General features: G+C 41.5%; 3 protein-coding genes across 8 annotated transcripts; 2 read left to right on the forward strand and 1 right to left on the reverse strand.

The window, feature by feature from the left end:
* The first annotated feature begins 612 nt into the window (after positions 1 to 612).
* On the forward strand, positions 613 to 4,123 carry uts2r3 (urotensin-2 receptor 3). Its single transcript, XM_028581687.1, has 2 exons — positions 613 to 775; positions 2,225 to 4,123. The coding sequence occupies exon 2, from the start codon at positions 2,284 to 2,286 to the stop codon at positions 3,424 to 3,426; it is 1,143 nt and encodes a 380-aa protein (XP_028437488.1). The 5' UTR covers positions 613 to 775; positions 2,225 to 2,283; the 3' UTR covers positions 3,427 to 4,123.
* A 6,755-nt stretch (positions 4,124 to 10,878) lies between these two features.
* khdc4 (KH domain containing 4, pre-mRNA splicing factor) lies at positions 10,879 to 19,327 on the forward strand. 5 transcript variants are annotated; one of them, XM_028581679.1, is made up of 14 exons: positions 10,879 to 11,050; positions 11,438 to 11,615; positions 11,739 to 11,867; positions 11,977 to 12,056; positions 12,160 to 12,212; positions 12,301 to 12,479; positions 12,615 to 12,826; positions 12,967 to 13,027; positions 16,086 to 16,146; positions 16,268 to 16,524; positions 16,604 to 16,747; positions 17,318 to 17,427; positions 17,534 to 17,616; positions 18,502 to 19,327. In XM_028581679.1, the coding sequence occupies exons 1-14, from the start codon at positions 11,022 to 11,024 to the stop codon at positions 18,732 to 18,734; spliced, it is 1,809 nt and encodes a 602-aa protein (XP_028437480.1). In that variant the 5' UTR covers positions 10,879 to 11,021; the 3' UTR covers positions 18,735 to 19,327. The 5 variants fall into 5 exon arrangements, 4 of the variants coding, with proteins under 4 accessions (XP_028437480.1, XP_028437483.1, XP_028437479.1 ...); XR_003692869.1 differs by having other exon boundaries at positions 10,880 to 11,050; positions 17,346 to 17,427; positions 17,531 to 17,616; positions 18,502 to 18,514; XM_028581678.1 differs by having other exon boundaries at positions 10,880 to 11,050; positions 17,531 to 17,616.
* On the reverse strand, positions 18,948 to 26,361 carry LOC114557943 (NADH dehydrogenase [ubiquinone] flavoprotein 1, mitochondrial). Of its 2 annotated transcripts, XM_028581686.1 has the most exons (11): positions 26,087 to 26,361; positions 25,517 to 25,599; positions 25,268 to 25,438; positions 24,190 to 24,373; positions 23,912 to 24,101; positions 22,805 to 23,017; positions 22,542 to 22,708; positions 22,381 to 22,462; positions 20,700 to 20,845; positions 19,663 to 19,800; positions 18,949 to 19,412 (listed from the first exon to the last, which is right to left on the reverse strand). In XM_028581686.1, the coding sequence occupies exons 1-10, from the start codon at positions 26,168 to 26,170 to the stop codon at positions 19,705 to 19,707; spliced, it is 1,416 nt and encodes a 471-aa protein (XP_028437487.1). In that variant the 5' UTR covers positions 26,171 to 26,361; the 3' UTR covers positions 18,949 to 19,412; positions 19,663 to 19,704. The 2 variants fall into 2 exon arrangements, with proteins under 2 accessions (XP_028437485.1, XP_028437487.1); XM_028581684.1 differs by having other exon boundaries at positions 18,948 to 19,800.
* Positions 26,362 to 26,563: the final 202 nt, after the last annotated feature.

The raw sequence follows: 26,563 nt of genomic DNA on the forward strand, positions 1-26,563 counted from the left end.
CTCAAAAGTATTGAAACCATTAGAGAGTCATCAAAGCGTGATCAAACTTACTGTAAATCTCCCCAAACAGGGCTATAAAATATAAGAATTTAAAACACACTAATATTAGCTCTATCTGTATTTTAAATTCTTAAATCACTACTCAGCATAGCTGTGGGCTGAGCAGTAATCATAATTTAAAGCAGCTGAAATGGGCTGACTGTAATTACCATAATTCCACATTGATTCTGTAATATTTTCATGACAAGTAGATTTCAACCACAAACCCCATTTGATATGGCAAAATACACTCTTCCTGTAATTGCTACCTACAATATTAATTGTTGGAAAGTGAAATATATTATTAGGAAGGTCATTGTTATATATTCTGTTGCTGTTCCGTTTCAAGTGGGGGGCTTCCAGGACCCCAGTTCAGGCCAACACAACTTCATATTAATATTCAGTAGTATGCAGGAAAAGCCCCCTCACTCAAAATCCCACCCCCTTTTCACACTCACACACACACACACACACACACACACACACACACACTCTCTCTCTCTCTCTCTCTCCCCCGTTGACTCAGACACATCAAAGACTGCAGTGAGCAGGACAGACAGCAGAGAAGTTTGGAGGAAGATGGTCGCCACATACATTTCTCCTGTTGAAGAGAAATAATCCTGATCTCGTGCCTGAAGAATTCAGAGGGATATTTCAAAATGGGAATGAAGTTTTTACGCCAAACAAATCCATGGAATATTATTTTTTACAGCGCCTGGGACTAAATTGTTTTCAGGTAAATTTAATAAAAATCAATCTGCCGAATTATTCACCGATTCATTTTTGCGATTAGATCCATCCAATATGAATACGGTGGGGATTACAGGACCATATTGCACGTTTTTCTTTAGTGCTGATTAAGGCCCACAGGCCATGCAACAGTAGGCTACAGGATAAATCAATTTTCTCAGGCGATTTCTATCTCAGTAGGAATAGCATTTTTTAAATGTGAAACCAATGTTCTCTCTTAATATTTTAAGTGGCCTAGTGGATTTGTATTTTTTTATTGCAAGCAGTGCGGTCTTGCGCTCCTGATTACGGAATTATTTAGCTTTTGGGTTGTAGATTTATTGAGAACATGTTCAATTAAAATGCATACACACACTGGCATCAAAGATGACATATTAAAGAGAATTTGGTCAAACGCGTCTATATTCCCTGTCATGAATGTAACACAGCTGTTACTTAAAGGGAGCCGGTAACGTAAGCTATGGAGGCGCGCGGCACCGCGGGGTTTTGGCTGCTCCTCTGCAGTTTAACAGTAGCTCTTAACCCCGGTGCAGCCGGGGTCACCATGTGTCATACAGGCCGTTTCTGGCAGGCACCCCGCGTCTGCTTTGATGTCTGATTACAAATCATCATTCTTGGTCGAAAAGTAGCCTAAACTTGTCTCACAAATGTCAAAATAACATCACAAAAAGCATCGTGACATTTATTGCCGCCCTCTTCTTCTGGGGCAGCAATTAACTGTAACTGTCTTAAATGTTATTTTATCCTTTAAAATACTATATATATAAAATAATAAAGTCAAGCTGTCAACCCGCCTCATTGCGCTATCCACTGACTCGGCATATTTTCATGCACCGGTGCACGGAGCACGGTGCAACATAATTTGTTTGCACGAAAAAACTTAGTAAAAAAAAAACTAAGTCAAGTTAGCTCTTTAATGTTTCTTTTGTGTCCCAATTAGCCTAATTGTTGTCCAACTGCTGACCTTAAGAAGGAACAGGCTTTGGAGGTTTCTAGATTTACAGCTCAGTTGGAGCCCTCCCACTCTGAAAATCCAATTATTTTACTAAAACCATGACTGCCTCGCCTGGCTCCCTGTGAAACTATAAAACTGTAAAGGCTGTGCCAACCAGAGCAGGTTTCTACTAAAACATAAACCATCCTGGTTTTGCTGACATTTTCATTTCTACTACATGTTTATATGACTTTATTTACTTTATCCGGTGTCATGATTCACATATACTGTACATAAATCACTTTGCAGCACCCTCAGAGATCCAAATCAGTTTTGGCTTTGTTGTCCTTGAGTCTTGAGTCAAAAATGTTATCTGCAGAAACCAGAGAGCAGTATTGATTAAAACTAACAAACTATATTTTTGTTCTCCTCTTCACCTGTTTCTTCCAACCCACCTTCCTCCTCTGCATCTCTTCATCCTTCACTTTGCATCTGAAACAGACCATATTCACTGGCTGCCTTCCTTGTAACTTTCAAAACTTTTTTTTAAATCTCACATTATGGACCTATCAGGCTCTTTGCCTCCACCTTCCCCATACACCTTCCCTATTATCCCCAATTTCTCTGTGCCCTCCTCCTCTCCCTCCATCTCTCCATCACCCAGCCTGGCATCCACAGCTCTCTTCTGCTCCCTCCTCTCCCTCCTCTCCTTGCTGGGCATCACAGGAAACCTGTACACTATGGGCCTCCTTCTGAGGCGCAGGACAAGTAGAAGAAGACGTGGAGCAGGAACGGCCTGCTGCTTGATGAGAGTACCTGTACCATCCTGCCTTGCCAACTCCTCCTCCCCTTCCTCCCCTTCCTCCTCTAGCTCCCCGACCTCCTCTCTTCATCTCCAGGTGCTGAGCCTTGCTCTTGCTGATCTGCTCTACCTTTTCACCGCTCCCTTCATCGTATACGACAGCCTGGCGTCAGGCTGGGCCTTTGGTGAGCCGGGCTGCCGTCTCCTGCTGAGCCTCGACCTCCTCACCATGCACGCTTCCATCTTTACTCTCACCGCCATGAGTCTGGACCGCTACCGGGCTGTGGCCCGTCCCCTGCACACCTCCTCCTCCAACTCCTCCAGCCTGCTGCGTGTAGGCCTGGCCTGGGGACTGGCTGTGGCTCTCAGCCTGCCCATGATGATCACGCTGCACCTGGAGGATGGGGAGAACCAGGAGGGCCAGCTGTGTGTGCCGGCATGGGACGAGCAGAGCTCCAAGGCCTATCTGAGCGTGCTTTTCTGCACCAGCATTCTTGGTCCCGGGCTAGCCATTGGAGCACTTTATGCTACTCTAGGCCGGCTTTACTGGGTGTCTCAGACCAGGCCAGCCTGGGCCACGGGGGGGACAAGCACTGCTTGTCCCCCCCGTGCACCCAAACCCAAAGTCCTGCTCCTCATCCTCGGTATTGTTCTGGCCTTCTGGGCCTGCTTCCTCCCTTTCTGGATCTGGCAGCTGCTGCCTCTCTATCAGCCCGACATGCTGCGGACAGTACCAGTAGGGACGCAGGTGACAGTGAATCGTATCCTCACAGGGCTGACGTATGGGAACTCCTGTGTGAATCCATTCTTCTACACGCTATTGACTGGAAAACGAAAACGCAAGCGGCAGACGATGACATCAGCAAATCAGCTCTGCCGTAAGAGCAGTCCACTGCAGTAGTGTGTGTGTCTCTGACAGTAAAGACAATAATGTGAGTGTGTACATACACATGTGACAAGGTACTGTATATGAATGCTTTATGAGTTCCATAATAGGCACCAAAGACGACTGATTTATCCTTAGACTAAAAACTAAGGAAACAGAACGATACTAAGCAAATGATAACACTTTGTGTAAATGCTTTGAGATTGGAAGACAATCAAAAAGACAATCTCAGTAAGATGTGTCACCTAATAAATGCTTTATTTGATAACATTTTACAAACTTTGATGGTCTGAAATAATGTGTCTTTAATTGATGTAGTTACCAAGTTAATTATTTGGTTTTAAATGTTTTCATATTACATTTGAGCCTATGGTAAAGTAATAAAATGGCATTTCTAACAAAAGTAGTTAATGCAGTAATTACTTGTGCAGAGTAATTTACCCAAAAACAGATTTAATAACAGAGATTTATGGTTTATTTAGTCAACAGAGCACACAAGCATTTCCAGTAAAGCCCTGATGCACTTCTGCTTTTTTTCAGAGAACTATCAAAGAAAATGTTTGTTTTTGAACAACTGGCTGTAACTGGTCAGAACCTCTTGGGACATTTTTCTGAGACATTGTTTGTTGACATAATGAATTATGTTTGAGCGGGTCAACAGTCTTTTGTTTGCTTCCCCTGAACACTGACATATCCCAAAAAAAAACTGACTTTTTTTTTAATAATCATGACCTGCATGTTGGGTTTGAAATTATAGTTATTATTTTTGAATCATGCAATTTGTTGCATGGCCTAAACTTGTGTTGATTGTAACTGATGTTTATAATAATGCATAATATATAGCTTTGAATAAAGACTATGCTTTCTGTAGTTCACTGTGTGATTGGATCTTTAACTGGGAGAAAAGGAGGAGAAAGTGACCTCTTTTGGCTTTGCAAAAAGAACACCTAACCCGAATGCAACTTAAGATCACACATTATAGTGTTCTCACACTAACAGATGTGAAAAAGAAGAAAACCCATAGAAACAACAGCATGTCAGTCTGTGTCCGCATGTCCGTGACTCTGCAAGGTCTTCCCCGTTCTTGTGTATACACTCGCTGGCTGGTGTTTCTGTGTCTCCCTGTAGCAACGGCCTGTCTCTGTCTGTTTGACTCAAAGGCTGCACTGTGCTGTATCGCAAACCCTGCTGCTCTTTGACACAGATGAGCAAATATTGTTGTTTAACAGAAATGAGTAAGGACGGGGATGGGATTAAAGGGGGCTGGGTGGTATCTATATTGCGTGCTTTGGGGTGGTATCTATATTGCGTGCTTTGGTCAGAAACATGGTGTTCTTTTAAGGGGGTGTTGGCGTCCTCAAGCCTAGGGGTTTAAGATACTAACCATGTAATTCTAAGATTCCAGGTTCAAGTCCAGCAAGGGACTATTATTGCATGTCGTAACCAGTAGAAAGTCAACCAAAATACAAACAAAAGCCTCAAGATAAAATGTCAGAATGGATTTGTGTGTCGTAAACTAATTAATCACATCTTGCAGAAATCTAACTGAGAATTTTGGCTCAGTGTAATTTACAGAAGATGAATAGCTCTTTATTTAAAATCTAATTCTGTTCAAATCTACTTCTATTAGCATAGGCTCACTTTCTAAAGCTTACAGCATGCCTGCATCTGTGCTGATGGACGTGAACTTTGCCTTAAACAGTATACAGCTCCTTATAAATAAATAAACCAATGAATAAAAAAATAAAAAACATGAGCTCGAATTGGCCAAATTGATGCATTAAACCATTTCTGAGGAGGTTGTTTTTTTCCTGTGTGTAAATTTAAAATGTATTTCAATTGCAGAAGTAGAAAATCTGAGACAACCTCATACAAAATACATCAAATACTTTAAGTCTATATAAAAGAATTGCACAATGTATTCATTCCCATTAAGGCAAAAACAGCAATACAGTCCTCTAAGGGAAGATATTCTGAATAATATTCCAGTCCTTTGATTTTGACAAACAGCATGGGAATAGCAGGTTAACAAGTGGCAGTGATCCATACCATTTTTTATTTCATCAATGGGTAATGGTGTTTTTCCACCCAAATCACACAGAAGGACCATTGAGTTCTATTAACTGTGGTTAGTTTTAACTTGACATGCAATAACTTGAGTACATAAACCTCACGTGATGGATTATTTATGTGATTTCATGTTAAATGCAATGTGAAATTGAATTATGTGAGGAAAGCAAACTTAAAGAGTGGGTTTATTTATTTGCACATAACGTGCATACATGTAGAAACATTACCTGAGGAGAAGAAAACCAGAGAGCTGCAGGAGAAGCTGCATTGGTAATACCAACAGGTTGAGGGGACACATACCAAAAGGATTTGTCAAGGCAGCTTGTGCGTTTCTCTGCACTGTGATGCCATTATTTCTGGAGTCCATGCTGCCTACCATGTGTTTCCATTTACCTGTCCTGGCTACCTCTGAGCATAACGTTCCCACTGCAGTTATTATCCGGAGCCCTGTGCACTCACACAACAGGGGGTGTTTCTGTTGTGAGGTTAATGCAATATCCATCCACCTATCACAGACAACTGAGGCCCTCTCAGCACATTTGTCCATTTAAATGGAATTTCTTGCAGACAAAGAGCCAGCTCCGTATTCGTTTGAAATCATGAGCCCTCATATGAGACTTGGTGGTTTTTGGACCCCTGGGTCATACCAAAATGACAGAAGATGGAGGGTGTAGCTTGTGTAAAGATGAAACCTCTCCAAAAAAGACATTTAGCAGCAGTGTGGATATTAAAGCACAAAGAGCTTGTTCAATTTTCTGAGTCTGCATAGTGAACAGGTTTTGGGTGTCTGTGTGCTCTAAAATTCAATATATCAGATGATTAAGTCCTCCCTCAGGTCTGCGGGGATGACTGAGTGTTTGATAAACTTCAAATACGTGATGTTTGGTCAACCCAACCAAATGGATGGAAAATATTGTCTCAGTTGGCAGGCTGGTCGATCTATAAACTTTGTGTTGTTTGTGTTGGTAGTTGCCAGCACCGGCCGACTTGCTCCAATCATAACTTTTGTCCTTGTGCGCAACAGAAGCTTTTTTTTCTTTTATGTCATTCTGAGATTGCAGGCAGGCTCCTCCTCCTCCTCTCTTGTCCACGGGGAAAACACAAGGACAAATATTTTCTTTTGGGAGCGTCGCTCTGTTCTACCTGAAGCTTTCATAAATCCAGCACATGTCCGTTTCCTGGAACCGCCAAGCATCTTTCCATTCCAGCAGCCCTTACCCCGCCTCTCAGCCTCTCCTACTGACCAGTGTTTGAGGCTGCTGCAGGTGCCCCTCCCCTGGGCAGCCCGCTCAGGAAAGCACCCCGCTGTGTAGACGAGACGAGCCCGCAGCCCGGGCCAAATTCCCGCTGTGAGGTGTATAAGAGGCTCCCATTCTCTCCAGACATACACAAAAAAGATTCCCTTCGCACTCCTCCTCCGCCTGCCCTCCTCTAAAATTCAATCTTCCCATCTGTTTTCCCTACCTCAATCACTTTTCGTCCCATCCACACTTTCTGCCTTGCCTACAGTCTTATTCCTTTGCATGGCCTCACCTTATATGACATTAATGTTTGCAAGTTTCAAGTCAATATTTTGCATTATGAATAACAAAGTCTCTCTTCAGCGGTACTAGAATGTCCTAGAATAACTTGATAGATTTAACAGACATTCAACATCTGTAACATCAGCTTGTTATCAAACACACACTAATTTAAGTTTTACGATACCCGCACATGTACTCTACACAGCATTAAAAAAATGGTTTGTAATTGCAGGTTTGACAGCAAACACTGAAACCTGGAAGCTCACAGTGTTTCTTTGTTCAACCCATGGCAACCTCACCATTAGGCGCCCTCCTCCCCATCACGTCCCCTGACTTCACACCTCTGTGTCAGCCGCCAGGATCAGGCGAGACCCAGGCTTGCGTGCCTTGAAGGCCGGAGGTTACATCAACCAACATACACATTACGATTCACACTTGGGCTCTTACTAGGAAAGACAGTAAATATGGCACGTCTACCCCTCTCGCTCCGTCTCCCTGTGTTTCAACATTTCTCTGTGCTCCCCTGCCTCCTCCTCCTGCTCGCTGCCCGTAAACAGTCGTCCCTGTCGACTCAGGCGTCAAAGCTCCCCTGACTTCTGACCTTCTGACAACTAACTCATCTGAACCTCATGGTTTGTTCATGCAGGGAGGTCAATGGAAATTATGCATTTCCATGACACTGTTCAATATTAAAAACAAAAGCAAGTTGTAGATGTGCTATTATGTATAAGAGCTGAAACGATTGGTTGATCGGCAGAAATTAAACTGTGACTATTTCTATAAGAATCTTTCAAGCAAAAGTTCCAAATATTACCTTGTTCCAACTCTTTAAATGTGACGATTTGCATCTTTTGTTAGTCTTGTGTGACCAGAAATTACATATTATGGGGTTCTGGACCAGTGGTGTAGTCTAATGTATTGTAGTGGGTATACTGTACTGTATATATGGGCCAGAATGGGCCTTTTGGGGAGGGGCGGCATATCATAGTGGGGGTTCTGGGTGTCCTCCCCCAGGGAAGTTTTGAGCATCAACGACTTAATTTCCTGCATTCTGACACACTTTTATACACCAATTTGCGGTGGAAATCCCTTTATTTAGCCTATGTGAAGAAGAAAAAACACAGATGACAATTCAAAATATATCGAAATTGCAATGCAAAGTATGTTGTTGTGTGTCATTGGGCATTTTAAAGTGGGTAGGCTATATTGAAATCCCGGAGCTTTCTTAGTGGGTATACTGCGTATACCTGCATGTCAAGTAGACTACGCCACTGTTCTAGACTGATGGTCAGACAAAGAAAGACATTTGAACACATAACCTTGGACATTAAGAACTGCTAATAGGAATTTTTTACTACTTTCTGACTACTTTCAGATTCAAGAACATAATTTGCAGATTAATCAATAATGGAAATAACTGTTAGTTTCAGCCCTATTATGTATTTGAATACTAATAGACTAGAGGCATGACTTCCCAAAGGACCACCTGCTTCTTGCTATGCCAAATGTGCATTTCAAACAAAGGAATGGCAACTATAAGCGATTTCATTCAGTAGTATCAAAATAAAAAGTTGTAAGCCCTATGTATTAACTGTTTTGATCCAACAGATTATAAAAACATCACTAACACTTCCTTATCTGAGAGTGAAGGTGGAAGAGCGGACAGTATAGTGTTTAGAATTAGAGCACCACCTGCAGGTGAAATATAAGAACAAAACTTCATATTTTAAACCAACCATCAAATCTATTGAATACCTATAGCCTGGTGTTAAATTCTTTAATTATTTTTCCATTGGCATTAATGTGGACTGTGTCTGAACTTTCACAGTTATTCTTTCACAGTTTCCTCTGCCTTTACTCAGCTCTGTGTAGACTTGGTTGTTCTACACCAAGCATTCTGTATGTACAAAGTAAGTCCTTTAGGTCACTATTGTTGTGGTACAAATACATTGAAATACTATGTACTTGAAGAGTTTATTAGCAGCTGCTAGTAACAGCTATAAATTGGCTGCATGTGTACCCACAACACAACATGTTCTTCCCCTGTCTTTGCACTGGCTGAACTTCCAGCTCGGGTGGCTCAGTAACTGACCCATCCCAGTAACAGAGTCCCCAGAGGGGAGGACTCCCGTCCTGAGGGCTCAACACTTGAACAAGCTCTGTTCACCCAGTAAAGAGCAAATATCCTGAAAAGAAATAATTTAATTCCACTATGAATGCTGCGCTGATACATCCAGTTTATGGCCAAGCATTTCACTGCACAAAGTAGAGATATGTTGATTATGTGAGAAATAAAATCTTAAATGAATTTAAATACAACCCAAATATAAACTACTTCAGCTATCAAAGCTGTATGCTGCTATATGTACTGTATATATAACAGTGATCGACATGTTGATGTAAAGTCCTACTCAGCTGTTACAGTACAGCTACTGTAACTTTATCAGCACTGTACTGATCATAAAATCTACCTTTAATAGAAATAAATGTAACTCATTAAAATGTCCTGTGTGTAAAAGGTACTGAGCAGCTTTCTGGGGTAGAAAATCATGGTTGAATGTGATCTGACTTTAAAATGCGAGAAAGTTCAAACTAGATGAACTCTTGACTTGAGAAGAAAACCAAACAATCCTGCATCCTACTTTAGCAAAAACATAATTGCAAAGCTTAAAAAGTAGTATTTCACAAATGGCAGCTTCATTTCTGTACAAGGGCTGAAAATAATCCATTACTTTGACTCTTGAATTAAAAGGCAAAGTAAAATCTTCATCTTCAGTCCTAATAGATGAGCATGAACAAAGCCAGTGTTGTGATTGAAAACTAATAGCCTACCGAGCCTTTTAAAACAAGCAATTTCCTCTTACGTACACCTGACGGACCTTGATCCTAATCAAAGGTTTTGTAGACTGTTGTCAACACCCCACAACACAGGACAAAAGAAATTCATCTAGGGCTGCTGGTTGTACAATCTATTGATCCATGTCGCCCCCACACAGCGTTCTCACCTTCCACAGTAACTTGCACCTCCTGGCCATGTCTCTGAGGTCCTGGGTGGTCAGTAACTGAACACCTGTACCTGAGTACAGAGTGACTCGGAGTAACCCAGAACATCAGAACAGCCTGATGCTGTGGTCTGTCTCTGCACAGGATGTTGGATGTGGGCTTATGGCCTTTAGGGCCTGGCTGTCAACCACAAAGCATTAACCCAATTAATGCCACATTAAAATGACATGAACAGATCATGAAATATATTAGCCCTTATATTGTGTGTGTGTGTGTGTGTGTGTGTGTATATATATATATATATATATATATATATATATATATATATATATACTGTATATTAGAATTTGTCATTTTGCCCATAAAATTGTTGTTTTTCTTTAGTCTATGTTGGACTTTATAGTGTTGTAACTATAAAGGTAAACTTGTCACAAATACATATTCATATTCCCATCAGTCAACTTGCGATCTAAAGAACGACACAAACAGCAAAACCCCATCTGTCAAAAATGTTAGGAGTCACGTCACAAATCACACAACATCCTGACACGTGTTTTAAAAGTTATACGAGACATTATTAATTCGTGCATTTTGCAAGACATTTTTTTAAAAGTACTTAGTTACTCACACTTACCTTGATTAAATGGACTATCATGAAGCATGTCCTGCAGCTCAATGCTTCTTCCTCCACTGGAAACTTTGATGCCTCCTCTGGAGAAACTCGCCAAGGGTGGCACGGAAGTGATGAAAGGTGGGACAGGTGAGGCAGCCGCTCCACATCTGAACCCTTTTGATGCCCATGACCAATATGTGCTGGTATCTGGCGCCCCCTTGTGGTATTACTGCAAACCAAGTTTACTGCCAGCAAACAACATTAACCGGAGGCGGAAACACTCAGTGCGGTACGTAGCAGTGGCTAGTAACCAGCACCGACTACTGTGCAGAAGAAGTCGAGGGAGGGTTATCACATTAATTTTAACACTGAGAGGAAAATTTCCATTTGACAAGATATTGATGTCATATTGTGGAACCCAAAACGGCGGGTGAGTGTGTGAAAACAGGCTGTTTTTATATTTTATTGTGGTATTTGACTCGCCGTCTAGATGCTTTCTGTTAGCCGGCTAGCTAGCTAGCTAACTTAAGGTAGCTAGTTTATGTAATCATGGCGGATTGTTGTCGAGTAGATCCGCACTGGTGTATGCTAGTTATCCTGTAGTTACATGTTATATGAGATATTTGAGATATTTTAAAAGAATGCATGAGGTTTGAAGTGTGCCTGTACTTCTGTATAAACATGAATGATCACAATAAGGCAAAATCATAGGAGGGAAAATTAAGTAAGACAATAAAATCCAGTCTCAGTTCTTGGTCGTCTTGGCTCAACGGCAGATGTGTTATGTGTCATCTGTTATGTTTTTCTGTCTTCCCAGCCGCCGCAGCAAATGGGACCAGCCCGGCCCTGGCTCTGGTGGGATGGGGGAGGCAGAAGCTGCACCCACCGGGGCTCTGGATGCTGCAGCTGCGGTGGCTGCCAAGATCAATGCTATGTTGGTAGCTAAGGGCAAACTCAAACCCTCCCAGATAGGCATCCCGGGACCACCTGATAAGGTAATATATGGAGCATAATTTACGCATCAGATATGCCTGGTTAGTCTCTAATACTGTTGAGTGACAGTGTCCCCTATTAACTTGTGACACATAATTTATCTCTTGACTCCACTCCTCCCTCAGTCTGTATGTATTGGGAAGCCGCCAGTGCCAACAAAGGCCAAAGATGACTTGGTCGTGGCTGAGGTTGAGATCAATGATGTTCCAATTACCTGTCGTAATCTGCTAACACGCGGACAAACTCAGGATGAGGTCGGTAACAATATTATCAATATCAATATAATCATATCTCACATAATTAAGTCCATCACTAGCTTTGTGGACTATTGACACGCACTCTACCTCACTTGTTTTTCTGCAGATCAGTAAAGTTAGCGGCGCTGCAGTTTCAACCAGAGGCCGTTACATGACAGCAGAAGAGAAGGGCAAAGCGTTACCAGGGTGACTTCTCTCTCCTCTCATTTTCAGATACTGATCATAAAAACTAGTCAACTTGCTGCTTTAATTATTATTTTAACACAACCATTCTGCTCTTTCCACTTAGGGATCGACCTCTATATCTCCATGTCCAAGGACAGACTAGAGAGCTCGTCGACAGTCAGTACTTTTTCAGACTTTTTTTCATGAATGTGTGTCTTCATATATTGTGTGATTAAACTGATGGTTTCGTTCTCTTGTTCTCTAGGGGCAGTTAATAGAATCAAGGAGATCATCACCAATGGTGTGGTGAAGGCTGCAACTGCCTCATCATCGTCTTCACCCTTCTCCCCTAGTGGGGCTTCAGTCACAGTTTACCAGCAGCACAACCCGCCTCCTCCCTCACTGCCCCCCATGACCCACCACAAACCACACTTTCAGTCCGGGGTAAGACTGATAAATTACCATTAAAGCTTAGTATACACTCTAAAAGTGTTGCTGACGGAGAAGACAATATTTGTAATTAGCTACAGTAATTCATATAGTTGTATTTATGCCCTTATGTTGTCCCTCTTTTCTCAGATGCATTATGTTCAAGATAAAATCTTTGTGGGCCTGGAGCACGCTATCCTCGGGTTTGTGGTCAAAGAGCGGGTTGAGGGCCCTGGCTGTTCGTACCTGCAGCACATTCAGGCTGAGACTGGAGCCAAAGTCTTCCTTAGAGGAAAAGGATCAGGCTGTTTAGAGCCTGCCTCTGGACGAGAGGCCTTTGAACCCATGTACATCTACATTAGGTGGGTGTTGTCCTATTAATAAAAGATTAAGAACCTCTGCTTCTAAGAGATGATTCCTGCTTGTGTAATAATATGAACTAGTTTTTTTCCCGTAGCATTGTGGGCTCAGTAGAACTAAATGCAGTCTGTTCTCTCTCCAGTCATCCTAAGCCAGACGGACTCGCGGCAGCAAAAACCTTGTGTGAGAACCTGCTTCAGACGGTGAGTAATTTTCTGTTTCCTGTGTGAAATGTTATACCACAATACTTTGTCGAGGTCTGTGCTTTTCCATTCCAACTACAATTGACATTCATTACAAGCTCATACAACTCCAAATGTATGCTTTGTTGGCGTACGCTGACATTGTTAACTGGCTGGAGGAAGAGCTGGATCACAGACCACCACCAGCTGACAGATTTGGCACAAGTCTAGCTTTCGAAAACACCCACACAGATTAAAGCAAATATCCCAGGGATGTACATCAACTTTGGTACAATATATTCGTGATTAATCAAATTCTTAGCCATTATTAATCTATAATTTATTAAGGGTTGGAAAAATAATCGATTCAGTGCACTTTTCTGATAAGTTAAGAATTTGTTTTCTTTTTCTTTTCTTTTTTATAAATGTGTTGATTTTTATTTAAAAGTTACTGTGTCCAGACAAGTACAAATCATAAAACAGATTGACTGAAAGAAGATGGGATTATGGACAACAACTTAGAGTTTAGGCAATAGTGCAGAAAAAAAACACAAAAATGGCCAAAAGAAAAAAAAAATGTAAATGTTGTATATATACACCAAATCAAATAAGACATACATAAAATAATTAGGCAAAACACATATAGGCTGTTCATCTACTTTATCACATTACATCTGACCACCTCATGTTTCCTGTTCTAAGAAGCCAATTATCCACCTTTAAACATGACTGAGCCTCTGACATGGAAGATTACTGGGAGAGAAGGTGACTTTCACGAGCAATTTTAAGGCTTAAGAATGGAATGACTACAAAACAAAAACCTCAGACAAAACATTTCATTAAAACTTGCATGTGTCAAATATATGTCAAAATCTAACTTTGTTTAGTTGCTTTGTCTAGGAAGTGATTAGCAAACTCTGAGTAGCAAATTCAGATTTGTATGTATATTTTTAAAAATCACGTATGGAAATGTACATAAAAAAAAATAGTTGCATCGATAATCGGTTTATAATCGAATCCTTGGCCTCTGAATCGGAATCAAATCGTGAGGTGCCAAGACATTCCCACCCTTATAATTTATTAATCAATAATATCCCTTCTGGCTACTACTAGAATTTCCAAGTTGTGTAACTCTTGCTTACAAACTCAGTGACTACGTTTACATGCACATAATTTTCAGTTTTTTGCCCAAATTCCAAAAAAGACGATATTCCGACTAAGCTGTTTGCATGGCTAATGAAAGTAAGTGTTCCACTAATATTCCCGTTTACATGTAGCCGTGCAAAACAGGATTTTGTCAAAGTTTACCAGCACCGGCGGACATGTTGGAGCGTGCGAACACAGCGTCCCTCTTTCATTCCTTCAACCAGCTTCTTGAAAAGGTCAGCGTAGCGATGTGTGCGCATATTCAAACACCTGTTGATATCCAAGTCTTTGATCATGTTTAAAAGTAGCTGTGTTTCTCCTTCTTTTCTTTTTGGCTGGTTCTCCAGCCTGGCAAACTGTTGGCTGGTTGGTTTGTGTACAGAAACCATACCACAGAGCTGACCATAAGCCTGCGGTGAAAAACCCGATTGAGACGCATATTCCGAATACGCTGTATACATGTCACAACAATGCCTCTAAAACCCAAATAATACCGGAATATCCCACGTCTTAATCGGAAAATGCTATATTCGGAAAAAGGCCTTATTCGGAATATCCAACCGGAATATGCTGTTTACATGACCCGTATCAAATTCAGAATATTATCATATTCGGAATAATAGTGGAATATTGGTGTCCATGTAAACGTACTGAATGTTACCAACCAACTCTGACAAACATAACTAAAAGTCAGTGTCAAAAAACAAGCACTTGCTTGTGGCATGAATGACGTCAATGTTCTGAGCTTTTACAGATGTTACATTTTAGTGGTATTTCAGACAGCTTCTTACAGAAAGTAAATAAATAAATAGAAGTTCAAAGAGTAATTTGCTTCTACCAGGAGGTATTAAATAAATTATATATATATATATATATATATATATATATATATATAAATAAAAGTGACATACAACTGGCGAAAACCCGAGTCGTCGGGCTTTTAACAGATGGAGACAATTACGGGATTATAAAGTGTATATATAGTACGTATGCATGTATGGGTCTATCTATATATCTATCTCAGGGCTCTAGAGTGCGACCAATTTAGTCGCAAATGCGTAAGGGTGCGACTAACATTTTTCCTAGGTCGCACCGGTGCACCTAACGTCCTTGCATCCGCTGCCTCTCCACGAACGAAGCAATGTCGTTTATATGGATATGGTTTAATGTTGCGTTACATGACCCATTCCTTCTGTAAAGCCGTGCCTGTGTTTGGATCTCTCCTCCGCGCAGCCCCGCCCCCATTCACTCACTGCTCCCCTGCAACATGGAGAGACACAGCGCTGCCCGTCCAAACTGCTGACATTTGTCTAGTTTTAATTGTTATTAACACCGCTGTATATTAAGTATGAGAGGGAAACCTGTTATTATTGTTGATGAAAACAAGTGAAGGAGCTTTCTCAGAGATATATATTTTTTAATATATCCTAGGTTTATTTCAGATAACTTTCATTTACATGTGTTGCAACTGTATATTTTCAAACTGGTAAAGGAAACCCCGTCTTTGCATTTTATTTTAATCACAATCTGTTTTAATAAAAGAGCTTGTGAAAAGTGGCTTTGACTTAAAACTGAATATTTAGCCCACTTTGTAAAAAAAATACAGAGCTATATATCGTGTATCGCCATTCAGCGCTAATGGCGACGCAAGGAAAAATTTGGGTGCACCTAAATTTTGTGCTGGTGCACCTAAATAAAAAAGTTAGGTGCAACCAAGGCAAAAAGTTAGTCTGGAGCTCTGTGTATATATATTATTCTAATTATTATAGATAGGTTTATACAATGTTCTCTTCCATAAGTGACATATTACATTTTAGTTTTTGCTGTTATCTTAACATGTTTACCTACAGTTATACACCTATAGTACATTCAGTTCATATTTTTGTTCCTTGAACTACTATCATCCTGACGAACAATGTTTGTCTTTGTCTAGGTTCATGCAGAGTATTCTCGTTTCCTCAATCAAATGAGCTCAATGATGCCAACACAACAAGGTACAATATAGGCGATGGCTTTCTGTGGTTTAGATTTATCACTTGATTTGGCAATGCAATCAATTGTAGCAGTCATTGGAAGAGTCTGACTTGATCTGTTTCTCACCCATTCCCCCTCCAGGCTTTGCACAGCCTCCAATGGTGAATGGGATGCCTCCGCAGCCTCCTTACTACCCCCCTGCTGGATACCAGCCAGGCTACGCCATGCCTGTACCACCACCTCAGCCACAACCTGTCTCTCTACCTTACACTATCCCACCTCCTATACATCCCGCTGCACCTGCAGGTGTGCTTCCTCAGTACTCCCTCCCCCCTGCCCCTGCTCCCGCTCACACTCTCACTCCAGCTCCTGCCGCAGCTTCAGGCACTATGCCACAGGTAGGACCGAGCCATCAAAACCATGTGTGTAAAGCATGCAAAGCAGTAATACTTACTATATGTCTTTCCATCCCTGCAGACTCTTCCTCCTGTACCTTTTCCTCCATCAGCTGCAGCGCCACCCAAAGCTCCACCTCCTGCCGCTCCAGTCAACCCACCACAGAAAAGACGTTTCACAGAGGAGATCCCAGACGAGAGGAACAGCGGCCTACTCGGATACCAGGTGATAATCGGCTCTTCCACCTTTTACAACCACCTCATCATTCTGCTGTTTTTTTTATTTCCCCCTTATTTTCTCTACCTTTCGGCCCCCATGTTTTTATCTGTGTGTGTGTGTGTGTGTGTGTGTGTGTGTGTGTGTGTGTGTGTGTGTGTGTGTGTGTGTGTGTGTGTGTGTGTGTGTGTGTGTGTGTGTGTGTGTGTGTGTGTGTGTGTGTGTGTGTGTGTGCGCATGTCTTTAGCTGCTCTATTACTTCACACTACCATTTCATCCTTTCTTCAAATGTTTTACGTACATTGTTGAGATGGCATGGTTTGCTGTTTCCTGTCGTTCACTTACAGTTTCTACTGGTAATAAGGCGTTTCAGAAAAAGGTATTATTAATACTGATAAGCTTTAAGTATCTTTCATAGTGGCTGGGGAAATGTCAGAGTAATCAGACTTGTGGTAAGCTATTCACAATGACAGTATTTTTTTTTTTTTTTTGTTGATATAGTTATTAGTCATAAGCTAGTGTCAGCACAGGGTTTAGTAGATGTGTGCTAATTGCGCCTGTGTGTTTTTCTGCTCATAGCATGGACCCATTCATATGACTAATTTAGGTGCAGGCTTCCCAGTGGGCAGCCCAGAGACTACAGGACCCCCACCACAGAGTTCCTCTGGCCCACCGAGTGAGAGGGACAGGTACGCAGTTTTGTTACATTTGTTTAAATTGTATTAATGAAATATTAATAGTGTGCAAGGCCAGGCATATTTAACTCACACCATGTCTCTCTGTGTTCTCCAGTAGGCAGCTAATGCCTCCACCTCTGCTGCCTGTGAATGGAGCGAGACCCAAGATGGAGGAAAAAAGGGCACCGCAAGGCCCCGTGGGTAAGGGTATTATCCTGTGGACTCACAAATCCCTGCCCAAATCCACAGTCCCCCTGACTGTGGACTGTGCCCTTTTATAAGCTCAGCCTGGATCTATTCACATCTTTAATGTAGAGCTGCAAAGAGTAAAATGTAAATCCTCTCCCGGGCTACTACACTTTGTCTAAATGTCAGTGGTTTCACTTGAGATTAAAGAGGTATATCTGTTACATAAATCCCCAAAAGTTCCCCAAAAAGCTTGTATTTCTTTGGATTTTGAATAATGACGCTTTTGTGGCAGATTAGAGAAGTACTCAAACTGGGCCTTATGCTTTTTATGATTCTTGCAGGATTCTGCTGCTGTGACTAGAAATCTCCAGATAGTGAGGCGGAGCTATGACCCAACATCTTTTATGCATTGTTTATTTAAGAAGTCTGATAAATCGAGTCGACGTGACCGTCCCATTCTGATGACATCATCAGTCTGGGGTTGTTTGTAGTTTGTTTGCTTTCCTCACTAACGAGAATCTCTCCTGTTTTTGTGTTTTTCTCTTTTTCTCTGTGTTTTTCTTCTCTTCCATGTATCTCTGGGGTGATGCTGGATTCTGATTGGGGGTGGGGCAAAACTCGTCCTGTGATGCTGTCCTACTACTCGATTGGACGGCTCCCCACCAACCAATGAATGCTTTCGAATGGCTGCCCCCTCCTCCACTCTGCTGACAAACTATGATTTAAATCTATTAACTACTTGTTTCTCCCAAAATGTGTTTGGAATAATTAACTTGAACCTGTCCTATGTGAAACATGTTGCCGCTGTTGTTTTTTTGCGTATTTTTTCCTCCCCAAATGTGCCACCTCTTTTCTTTCTTTCTTTCTTTCTTCTGCGTGCTTCCCTTCTTCTTTCAGAGCCCTCAGTGAAGAGAATGAAAACTGGTTTGGTGGCGTACGCCGGCGACTCCTCTGATGAAGAGGAAGACCACTCAACCTCCAAAGCCTCAGGGCCAGGTAACCCTGGGGCAGTTCCCCCCCACTCCACCTCCACAGGCTGGACACAGGGCTACCGCTGCCCTCCTCCACCTCCCCCTCGTGCTAAGACACAGCCACAGCAGCAGTCTATGCCCTTCTGGATGGCACCCTAAAACAGCAAAAATCTAAACTCCCTCAGTGCTTTGTGCCGAGTCTTACAGGATGTTGACCCAAACTGAGCCTTTCGTTTTTCATCACCCGTTCATCACATGGATGACTCTGCTACATGTTGGTTGCAGCATTATTTTAGTACATGGGTCCAAATGGACATATTAATGTTTTGGGAAACTACAGTTTGTTTCTTTTGGTGCACACATTATAGTTTGAAGATAAACATTTGCAGGACTGATACTCAAACTATTTTGTGCATGTATAGATGGTCAGATGAGCGATATTCTGCCTCCAGTTTTATTTGGAATGGTTTGAAAACAGATGCCAGGTGACGTGTTTATTGAATATAGTGTCTTTGTAAAAACAATAACACAAGGCAATGATGTTGCACATCACTGACCACTTTTCATTTTGTCCCTAGTACAGCTTTTTGTTACCCCCTTTTCTTTCCTTTTCCCTGTCCAGATCAGTGACACCATCCTTTCCTATTCTGGTCTTTTTGTACAGATCATATTGGACTAATATGTAGTAAAGCTATGGAATTTATTTCATGCTTTTATGAAATAAATAAACTTAATTTATTGCCGTGTTTGAACTGGTGATTCTTAGTAACGTATTTTCTGTTCTGCCACACTTCATCACAAACCTCACCTTTGCCAATTAGCTGTCAACAGTTCTGCCTGCAAAAATAAAAACGGATTAAGTGACCAACTTTCTGCAGAATTTATATTCATCCTCACATGAAAACATTTAGCCAGTAAAGGTTTTGAAATTATAACTTTTAAACTTAAGGAAAAAATGTAATGCCATTTAAGCAGTACAATTTTGCATTCTTAATCAGGACAGAAATATTGTCATATTTAAAAACTATGTAAAAAAAATAAATAAATAAGGTACACAATGTCATATAGCACGATGAACTATTATTACTGTTATGAAGGGCTGAATGCTGAAATGGAGCCCTGCACAGCTTCAGATCATCTTTATCTCAGGCTCTCTTGGAGGGTTTTTCTTGTTATACTGAGCGATGCGGCTCTCCATGACCGGACGGAAGTGGCGGATCAGTCCCTGCAGATGAAAAACAAAAGGTGAATGACAAAAGCCCTTATTATTAATATGTATATTGGTACTTGAACTTGTAGTCTCGCTTTACCAGACCCTCCTCCAAAGCGTACTGGAGGAGAGTCTGGCTACTCCGCAAAGCATTTGGGGATGGGAGAAAAATGTGCTCTGGTTTATTGGCATTTCTTTAAACCAATCACAATCGTCTGCAAAATAGGCTCAGAAGGAACTTGTTTTGGTGGAATGTGTATGTTTAAAAAAATGTTTTAACCTTTATTCAGGGAAGGTTCACAGAGAAGAAGCCTCTTTTGCAGGAACGCCCTGATCACATTCATACCTGGAAGCTGCCCAGTACAACCAGTCTGATCTTGCTGGCCACTGAGCAGCTCCACTGGAGCGGTTGGAGTTAAGGGCTTTGTTCAAGGGCACCTCAGTGGTGGTAATGAGGGAGGGACAAGCGCTTTCACTTTCCCCACCCAGATTTTATCCTGTCAGTCTGGGGACTGAACCGACAACCTCCCAGTCACAGGGTCTTTTCTCTAACCTTTAGGCCACCACTGCCAATATATACCCCTAAATCTTCCAAGAAAAATCTTACAAAAGTTGTTTTAGTCTTGCAACAGAAAACTCAGATTGGACAGATAGTCTAGCTAGCTGTCTGGATTTACCCTGCAGAGATCTGAGAAAAGGTTAACCATAGTCCTCATATAACGACCAGAGTTTAAAATGGCAACACAAAGGAAGCCCAAGGCAACGGATATCCGGCCTAAATGAGTGCAATCTGATGGATTTTCTGGCGGCAACGGAGCAATCCCGGGAGTGGAACTATTGAACTTGTAACCTCAGTCAGCGTTTCATTGACAGCTTTGTTGGACTGGTAAAAAGAAAAAAAAACAAGAGGTCACCTGCACAGGCCAGGCAGCTCCGTCCCCCAGGGCACAGATGGTGTGTCCCTCTATTTGCTTGCTTAGCTCCCAGATCATGTCGATCTCTGAAGCAGCTGCTTCTCCTCGAACAAACCTCCACATCATTTTATCCATCCAGTCGACTCCTGAAGAAGGGAACAAAGAGAGGAAAGATGAATACAACAGAAAAGTACTCACACTGGCGAGCACCTTTAACCTTTAAGCAATGTTTAGACCAAATAGATCTTCTGGCAAATACCCACATGAAGGGAATTAACAACTACTTTTTTTATTTCATCACACACATACTCCTAAACACAGCCACACAAAACAATAGGGGCAATACAAAAATAATAATAATAATAATAATAATAATAATAATAATAATAATAACAATAATAATAATCCTACGCTACCACAGTCTGTGGGTTATCCATTATTCAATGTGAATTTGTCATTTTATAGTTTTTATATAATTCAATACTAAGGACCATGTGGATAGGAAATGTTCTAGTCTTGAATGCCATTGTAATTTCTTCAATGGGCAACAAGTCTGCTCCAGCCATTGACCCAAGGTGGGTCCTGACTGGAAATCCATGTAGTAAGTATACATTTTTTAGCAAAATAGGAAAACATTTTCTTGTATAGGGAAACTTATTTTCCACATCATAATTCAACAAATATAACATAGGGCATAGCTCAAAAGTACAGTTACACATCTCTTGAATTGCTTTATGAATCTTCTCCCAAAAGGAGTAAACACAGCTTTACAATACCAAAATAAATGCATAAATGTTCCTGATTCAGTTCCACATTTTCTACACATAGGAGCATTTGTATCATCAAACTTATTAAGCTTCACTGGAGTTATATAGTATTTATACAGTAATTTATAATTAGTTTCTTTAACTTTAATGTTTGTAGTCAAGGGTGAGGTCCGTGCACAGAGTTAGCCATTCTTTTTCACTGAACTTCTTTTTAAGCTCTAGTTCCCAATTTGTTCTCAAAGAAAAAAAGGAGTTCTGGGAACTTTCAGATAAAATTCTACACAAGTGAGATATCTTCCCCTTAAGTGAAGTAAGCAGAGATAATAAAATGTTCCAGCTCGGTGGGATAGAGTCTAAATTTTCCCTTTTTATGTAAAGATACAATGATGTGATGAACCTGCAAGTATTTTAAAAAGTCTGTTCTAGGAATTTGATATTCTGCACAAATAGCAGTTAAGGATTTAACAGACTCAGAGTATTCATCAAACATATAAACAACAACTACTTTTGATACTTTATGTGCATTTTGTTTTTAATACTTATTAATGCTAAGTTTTACTTCAGTTACATTTTGAATGCAGGCTTTCACTTGTACTGGAGTATTTTTACATTGCAGCAGTGTTTCTTTTACCTAACTATAAGATCTGAGTACTTCTCCCACCACTCAAGTAATATGTGGGTTGTAAAAGCTTAAGGGAACACTGATTCCATTGTGCAGGTAGCCTGCTTCTCTTGTATTCATGACAACTTTTTCAGCACCTATCTCACTGAGGTTTTGTGGATGTGCACAAGACTATTCAAGCCAATTAGAGAGAAATGCCCTCCGAAAAAATACAGACAGTGTTGTGTCAAACACACTCACTGCATGTTGACCGTGTTGTTACTAGTGTTAAATACATTGTGCAGTCCCTTACCCTCTCTGCAGGGGGTGCACTGGCCACAGCTCTCATGTTTGTAGAACTCAACCAAACGTGCGATGGCTCGGATCACATCGGTCTGGAGGAAAACAACATACAACATACAATTCTCATGTGCAGTGTATTTTGTTATGCCCATTATTCAGGAATATATTTACCGATTTATCCAAAACTATGATGGCAGCAGTTCCCAGTGCAGTCTCAGCACGGACCAGGTCATCGAAATCCATCAAAACATCGTCGCACACATGGCGAGGGATGATGGGAGTGGAGGACCCCCCTGGGATCACTCCTAATAGATTGTCCCAGCCGCCCCTCACTCCTCCTGCACCAATCACACAAGAGGAGAGAGGAAGTCATGTCAACATCTTGTAAAGTAAACCAGCATCAACACAGAGGTGGACTGTAAACACACACACACCTGCGTGTCTCTCTATTAGCTCCCTCAGAGGAATAGACATCTCCTCCTCCACCGTGCATGGTGTGTTCACGTGACCGGAGATGTTGAACAGCTTCGTCCCAGAGTTCCTCTCTCTCCCAAAGCTGGCGAACCAAGCTCCGCCTCGACGACAGATCGCAGGCGCCACAGCAACTGTCTCCACGTTGGAAACTGTTGTCGGGCATCCAAAAACCCCTTAAAGGAGAGAGATGAAGGAAGTGAATAATCACTAAAGGACCAGTGTGTAAGATTTAGGGGGATCTATTGGCAGAAATTTAATATAATATTCATAATAATAATATATTCATATCATGTTTTCATTAGCGTATATTCGCCTGAAACTAAGAGTTGTTGTGTTTTCGTTAGCTTAGAATGAGCCCTACATATCTATGTCCTCTTCCACGGAGCCTGCCATGTTGCACTGCCATGTTCTACAGTAGCCCAGAACGGACAAACCACACACTGGCTCTAGAAAGGGCCTTTCATGTTTTTATGTTACCCAAAGGCCACCGTAGGTAGACAGGGTGAACCCAGCCCGATCTGCTGGTGATTTGATTCCGCCCTGCAGTACATTATACTATCCTGCTTCTGTTACAAATTGGCGGGGACCAATCACAAACTGGCTTATCCACCTGGCGCGCCATTGGCGGGTTTAACACGATGATGATAGAGAAGCAACCAAGCAGCTTTTTGTTTACATTCAAAATGGCGGGCACTGAAGCGCAGCAACCCGTTGATGCCGCTGTCGCTACGTCACCCGGATCGTTGGTCTGATTGGTTGAAGGACTATCCAATTGCTACAGAGTCATTTGAGCTATGTCTGTTGAATTCTTGTGCAGTAGAAAAACAGAGTGGACTCCTCAGACTAATGTTCAATCTTAAAAGATTGAGCTTGGTCGGGTGATAGCCAGACTACACCGTAGGTTCTCTACACGCTTGGAAAGGGAGAGGTGAGAGGAAGGGTATTCAGTTGGTTGCAATCTGCAACCTCACTGCTAGATGCCACTAAATCCTACACACTGCTCCTTTAAACCACAATTAACCCCAGTAGGAAACCAAGAGTAGGAGACTGTGGAGCTTTTACCTCACCTATGTCTGCAGGGAATGGCGGCTTGAGTCTAGGTTTCCCCTGTTTGCCCTCAAGAGACTCGATGAGAGCAGTCTCCTCCCCGCAGATGTAGGCTCCGGCCCCCCTCATCACAAACACATCAAAGTCAAACCCAGAGCCGCAGGCATTCTTCCCTATCAGCCCAGCTTTGTATGCCTCATTGATAGCCACCTATTTGAAGAGTAGTAACAAATAACACTTAGTATAAATCACACAACATCGATAGATTGACGAGTCATCCATCTCTGTCTTTGCATACCTGTAGATTTGACGACTCATTATAAAACTCTCCTCTGATGTAGATGTACGCAGCACGAGCGCCCATGGCTCTCCCAGCAATCAGGCAGCCTTCTATTAGCTTATGGGGGTCGTGACGCATTATCTCACGGTCTTTACATGTCCCAGGCTCCCCCTCATCAGCATTCACCACCAGGTACTTAGGCCTTAGGACACAGGAAAGAAGGAAACACTAAATAGACTGATACATCACCAGACCACTAGGGTTGCAAAGGGGTGGACCTTTTCTGGTAAATTTCCGGAAACTTTCCAGAAACTTTCCATGGAAAGTTAAGCTGGGGAATTTTGTAAACATTCCAATTTGGAAACTTTCATGGGAATTAATGGGAATTTACGAGAATGAACTGGAAATGTTGGGTAATTCATACAAACTCCATCTTATACAAACATAAATATAAACATTTTGTTTTGTAATAAGCAGACAGGCATATACAGTGAATACAAATGTTGAGTTATTTGTCAGTAGAACTTTAATAGATTCTTTCATTGAACAACAATAAGCAGATAGGCATGCAAGTGAATACTTTTGAGTTATTCGTTAGTAGAACTATGATAGGTTTTCATTGAACAACAAAAAAACATGAATGTTGACTAAAATAAACATATTTCCTATGCCCCTCCCCCTGTGTGTGTGGCCTCAATAGCAGTAGGCTAAGTAGTAGCCCAAACCATTGACCTTTAGCTTTAACATATGAAGGTAGCTAGCATGCTGCCTTTGATTTACTATGGTTATGGTTATATGGGTGCTAAGCTAACCATCAGCGCTGTCTATTGTTTCCAGCCTATTACTATACAATTAACACACATACCGGTAGGTTAATAGCAATGGGTATTTACCCCCCCCCCCTCAAAAAAAAGAAAACTCCCATATTGTTTTAACCAAGATTATGCTGCAAGATGTTTTTTTTCAACTACATTTAAGTCCCCTGTTATAGACTAACAGTATTATAACAAACAATATTAAAACTATTCAGTTTACTCCCATTCAGTGATGCTAAGTGTCTCTGGTAAATCTTAAATGTTTATTTTCCTTCTCCAACCTGCCATCGCTGGGTTTATTCATGAAGCTCCACTTCATGCCAGTGGGGAAGCCTGCTCCTCCTCTGCCTCGAAGCCCTGAGATTTTCACCTCATTTAGGATCCAGTCTGATCCCTTCAGTATGATCTCCTTAGTCTTATACCAGTCTCCTCGTTTCAGTGAGCCATCGAGTCTAGTAGGAAGAGGGAGAGGTGAACAAGTATTTCTACTGAGTCTTAGAAAAAAAAAAGTAGGCTATTTATGTTTTTACCTCCAGTCATGCCGGCCATATAAGTTGGTGAATATCCGGTCTTCGTCACTCAGAGGGCCAAATGTGGTCTTTTTTTGCTTTATCTCGTGACGGAGAGGAAGATAACAGAAAATTGTGATTGACGAAGTGGCTATTTAATCTTTGTAAATTAGTATCTGTAAAGTGTACTGCGATAACTTCTGTTATGATTTTTCACTATAAATACAAATTGAATTTTACAGTACATGAAATGGGCAATAATTATACTCTGCAATACAATGAACATATGCCTAAAAGTCAACAAAACACTTTAATTCAATATACCTCTAAAACTATGTGACCACAACGACGTCTGCCTGTCCTGTATATATCATGTAGAATATGAAAATGTTCAAGTCCAAAAACAAATTGATCAAAAATAGCTTATTAAAGAATATCACGTTTATCTCTGTAGTTCTGTTGGATAATCTCATTTGACTAAAACCTCAGAGACTTGCTGCGTGTCAAAACTCTCTGTATGAAAGTAGGCCTGTAGGCTAGTGTGCTGAGTTTTATTGCAGTGTGTATATTGCAGTGTGCATGCAGGCCTACCTGCGGCTGTGCTGCTGTGCTGTAGGTCAGACGCGGAGCGACCTGACGCACCACAGCGCCCCACAGCATCCGCCGAGGCAGCATCCTGCAGGAGACAAACACCTCCAACTCACTTCAAACTGTTTTATCGTCCAAAGCTTTTCCTCCAAGAGCCTCCGTTTCACTTCTCACACAATCAAAACGATTTCTGAAACCTCCGCCGTTAACAGGAGCTGCAGTGTGGCCCTGCTGGTTTAGCTTAATTAAACTAAGAGGATAAAAGGAACTACGTCAAATCCTATCGCATCCGCCCGTGCAACGTACTACAGGTGCGTGCGCGTTCACACACAAACTGACAATTAATTGGTGAGTATTAGGGTCACTAAAAGGCGCTATCATCAAGGGACTTTGTACATGGTTAACAATGTTATAACTGGATTGTTAATGTGAAGATAACAATCACACGTATCCAGAGTCCATAAATAGCCCTTGACTGGC

The sequence above is a fragment of the Perca flavescens genome, chromosome 6, assembly GCF_004354835.1.
Source record: "Perca flavescens isolate YP-PL-M2 chromosome 6, PFLA_1.0, whole genome shotgun sequence".
Classification (NCBI taxonomy): Eukaryota; Metazoa; Chordata; class Actinopteri; order Perciformes; family Percidae; genus Perca; species Perca flavescens.

Coding starts and splice junctions, on each gene's coding strand:
- uts2r3 (XM_028581687.1), top strand. CDS start 2,284: ATGGACCTATCAGGCTCTTTGCCTCCACCTTCCCCATACACCTTCCCT.
- khdc4 (XM_028581678.1), top strand. CDS start 11,022: ATGTCATATTGTGGAACCCAAAACGGCGG. Junction 11,051..11,437: donor TGTGGAACCCAAAACGGCGG/GTGAGTGTGTGA, acceptor CTGTCTTCCCAG/CCGCCGCAGCAAATGGGACC. Junction 17,617..18,501: donor GGCACCGCAAGGCCCCGTGG/GTAAGGGTATTA, acceptor TTCTTCTTTCAG/AGCCCTCAGTGAAGAGAATG.
- LOC114557943 (XM_028581684.1), bottom strand. CDS start 26,170: ATGCTGCCTCGGCGGATGCTGTGGGGCGCTGTGGTGCGTCAGGTCGCT. Junction 24,374..25,267: donor AATAAACCCAGCGATGGCAG/GTTGGAGAAGGA, acceptor CTGTGTCCTAAG/GCCTAAGTACCTGGTGGTGA. Junction 20,846..22,380: donor GTGCACCCCCTGCAGAGAGG/GTAAGGGACTGC, acceptor TCCCTTCTTCAG/GAGTCGACTGGATGGATAAA.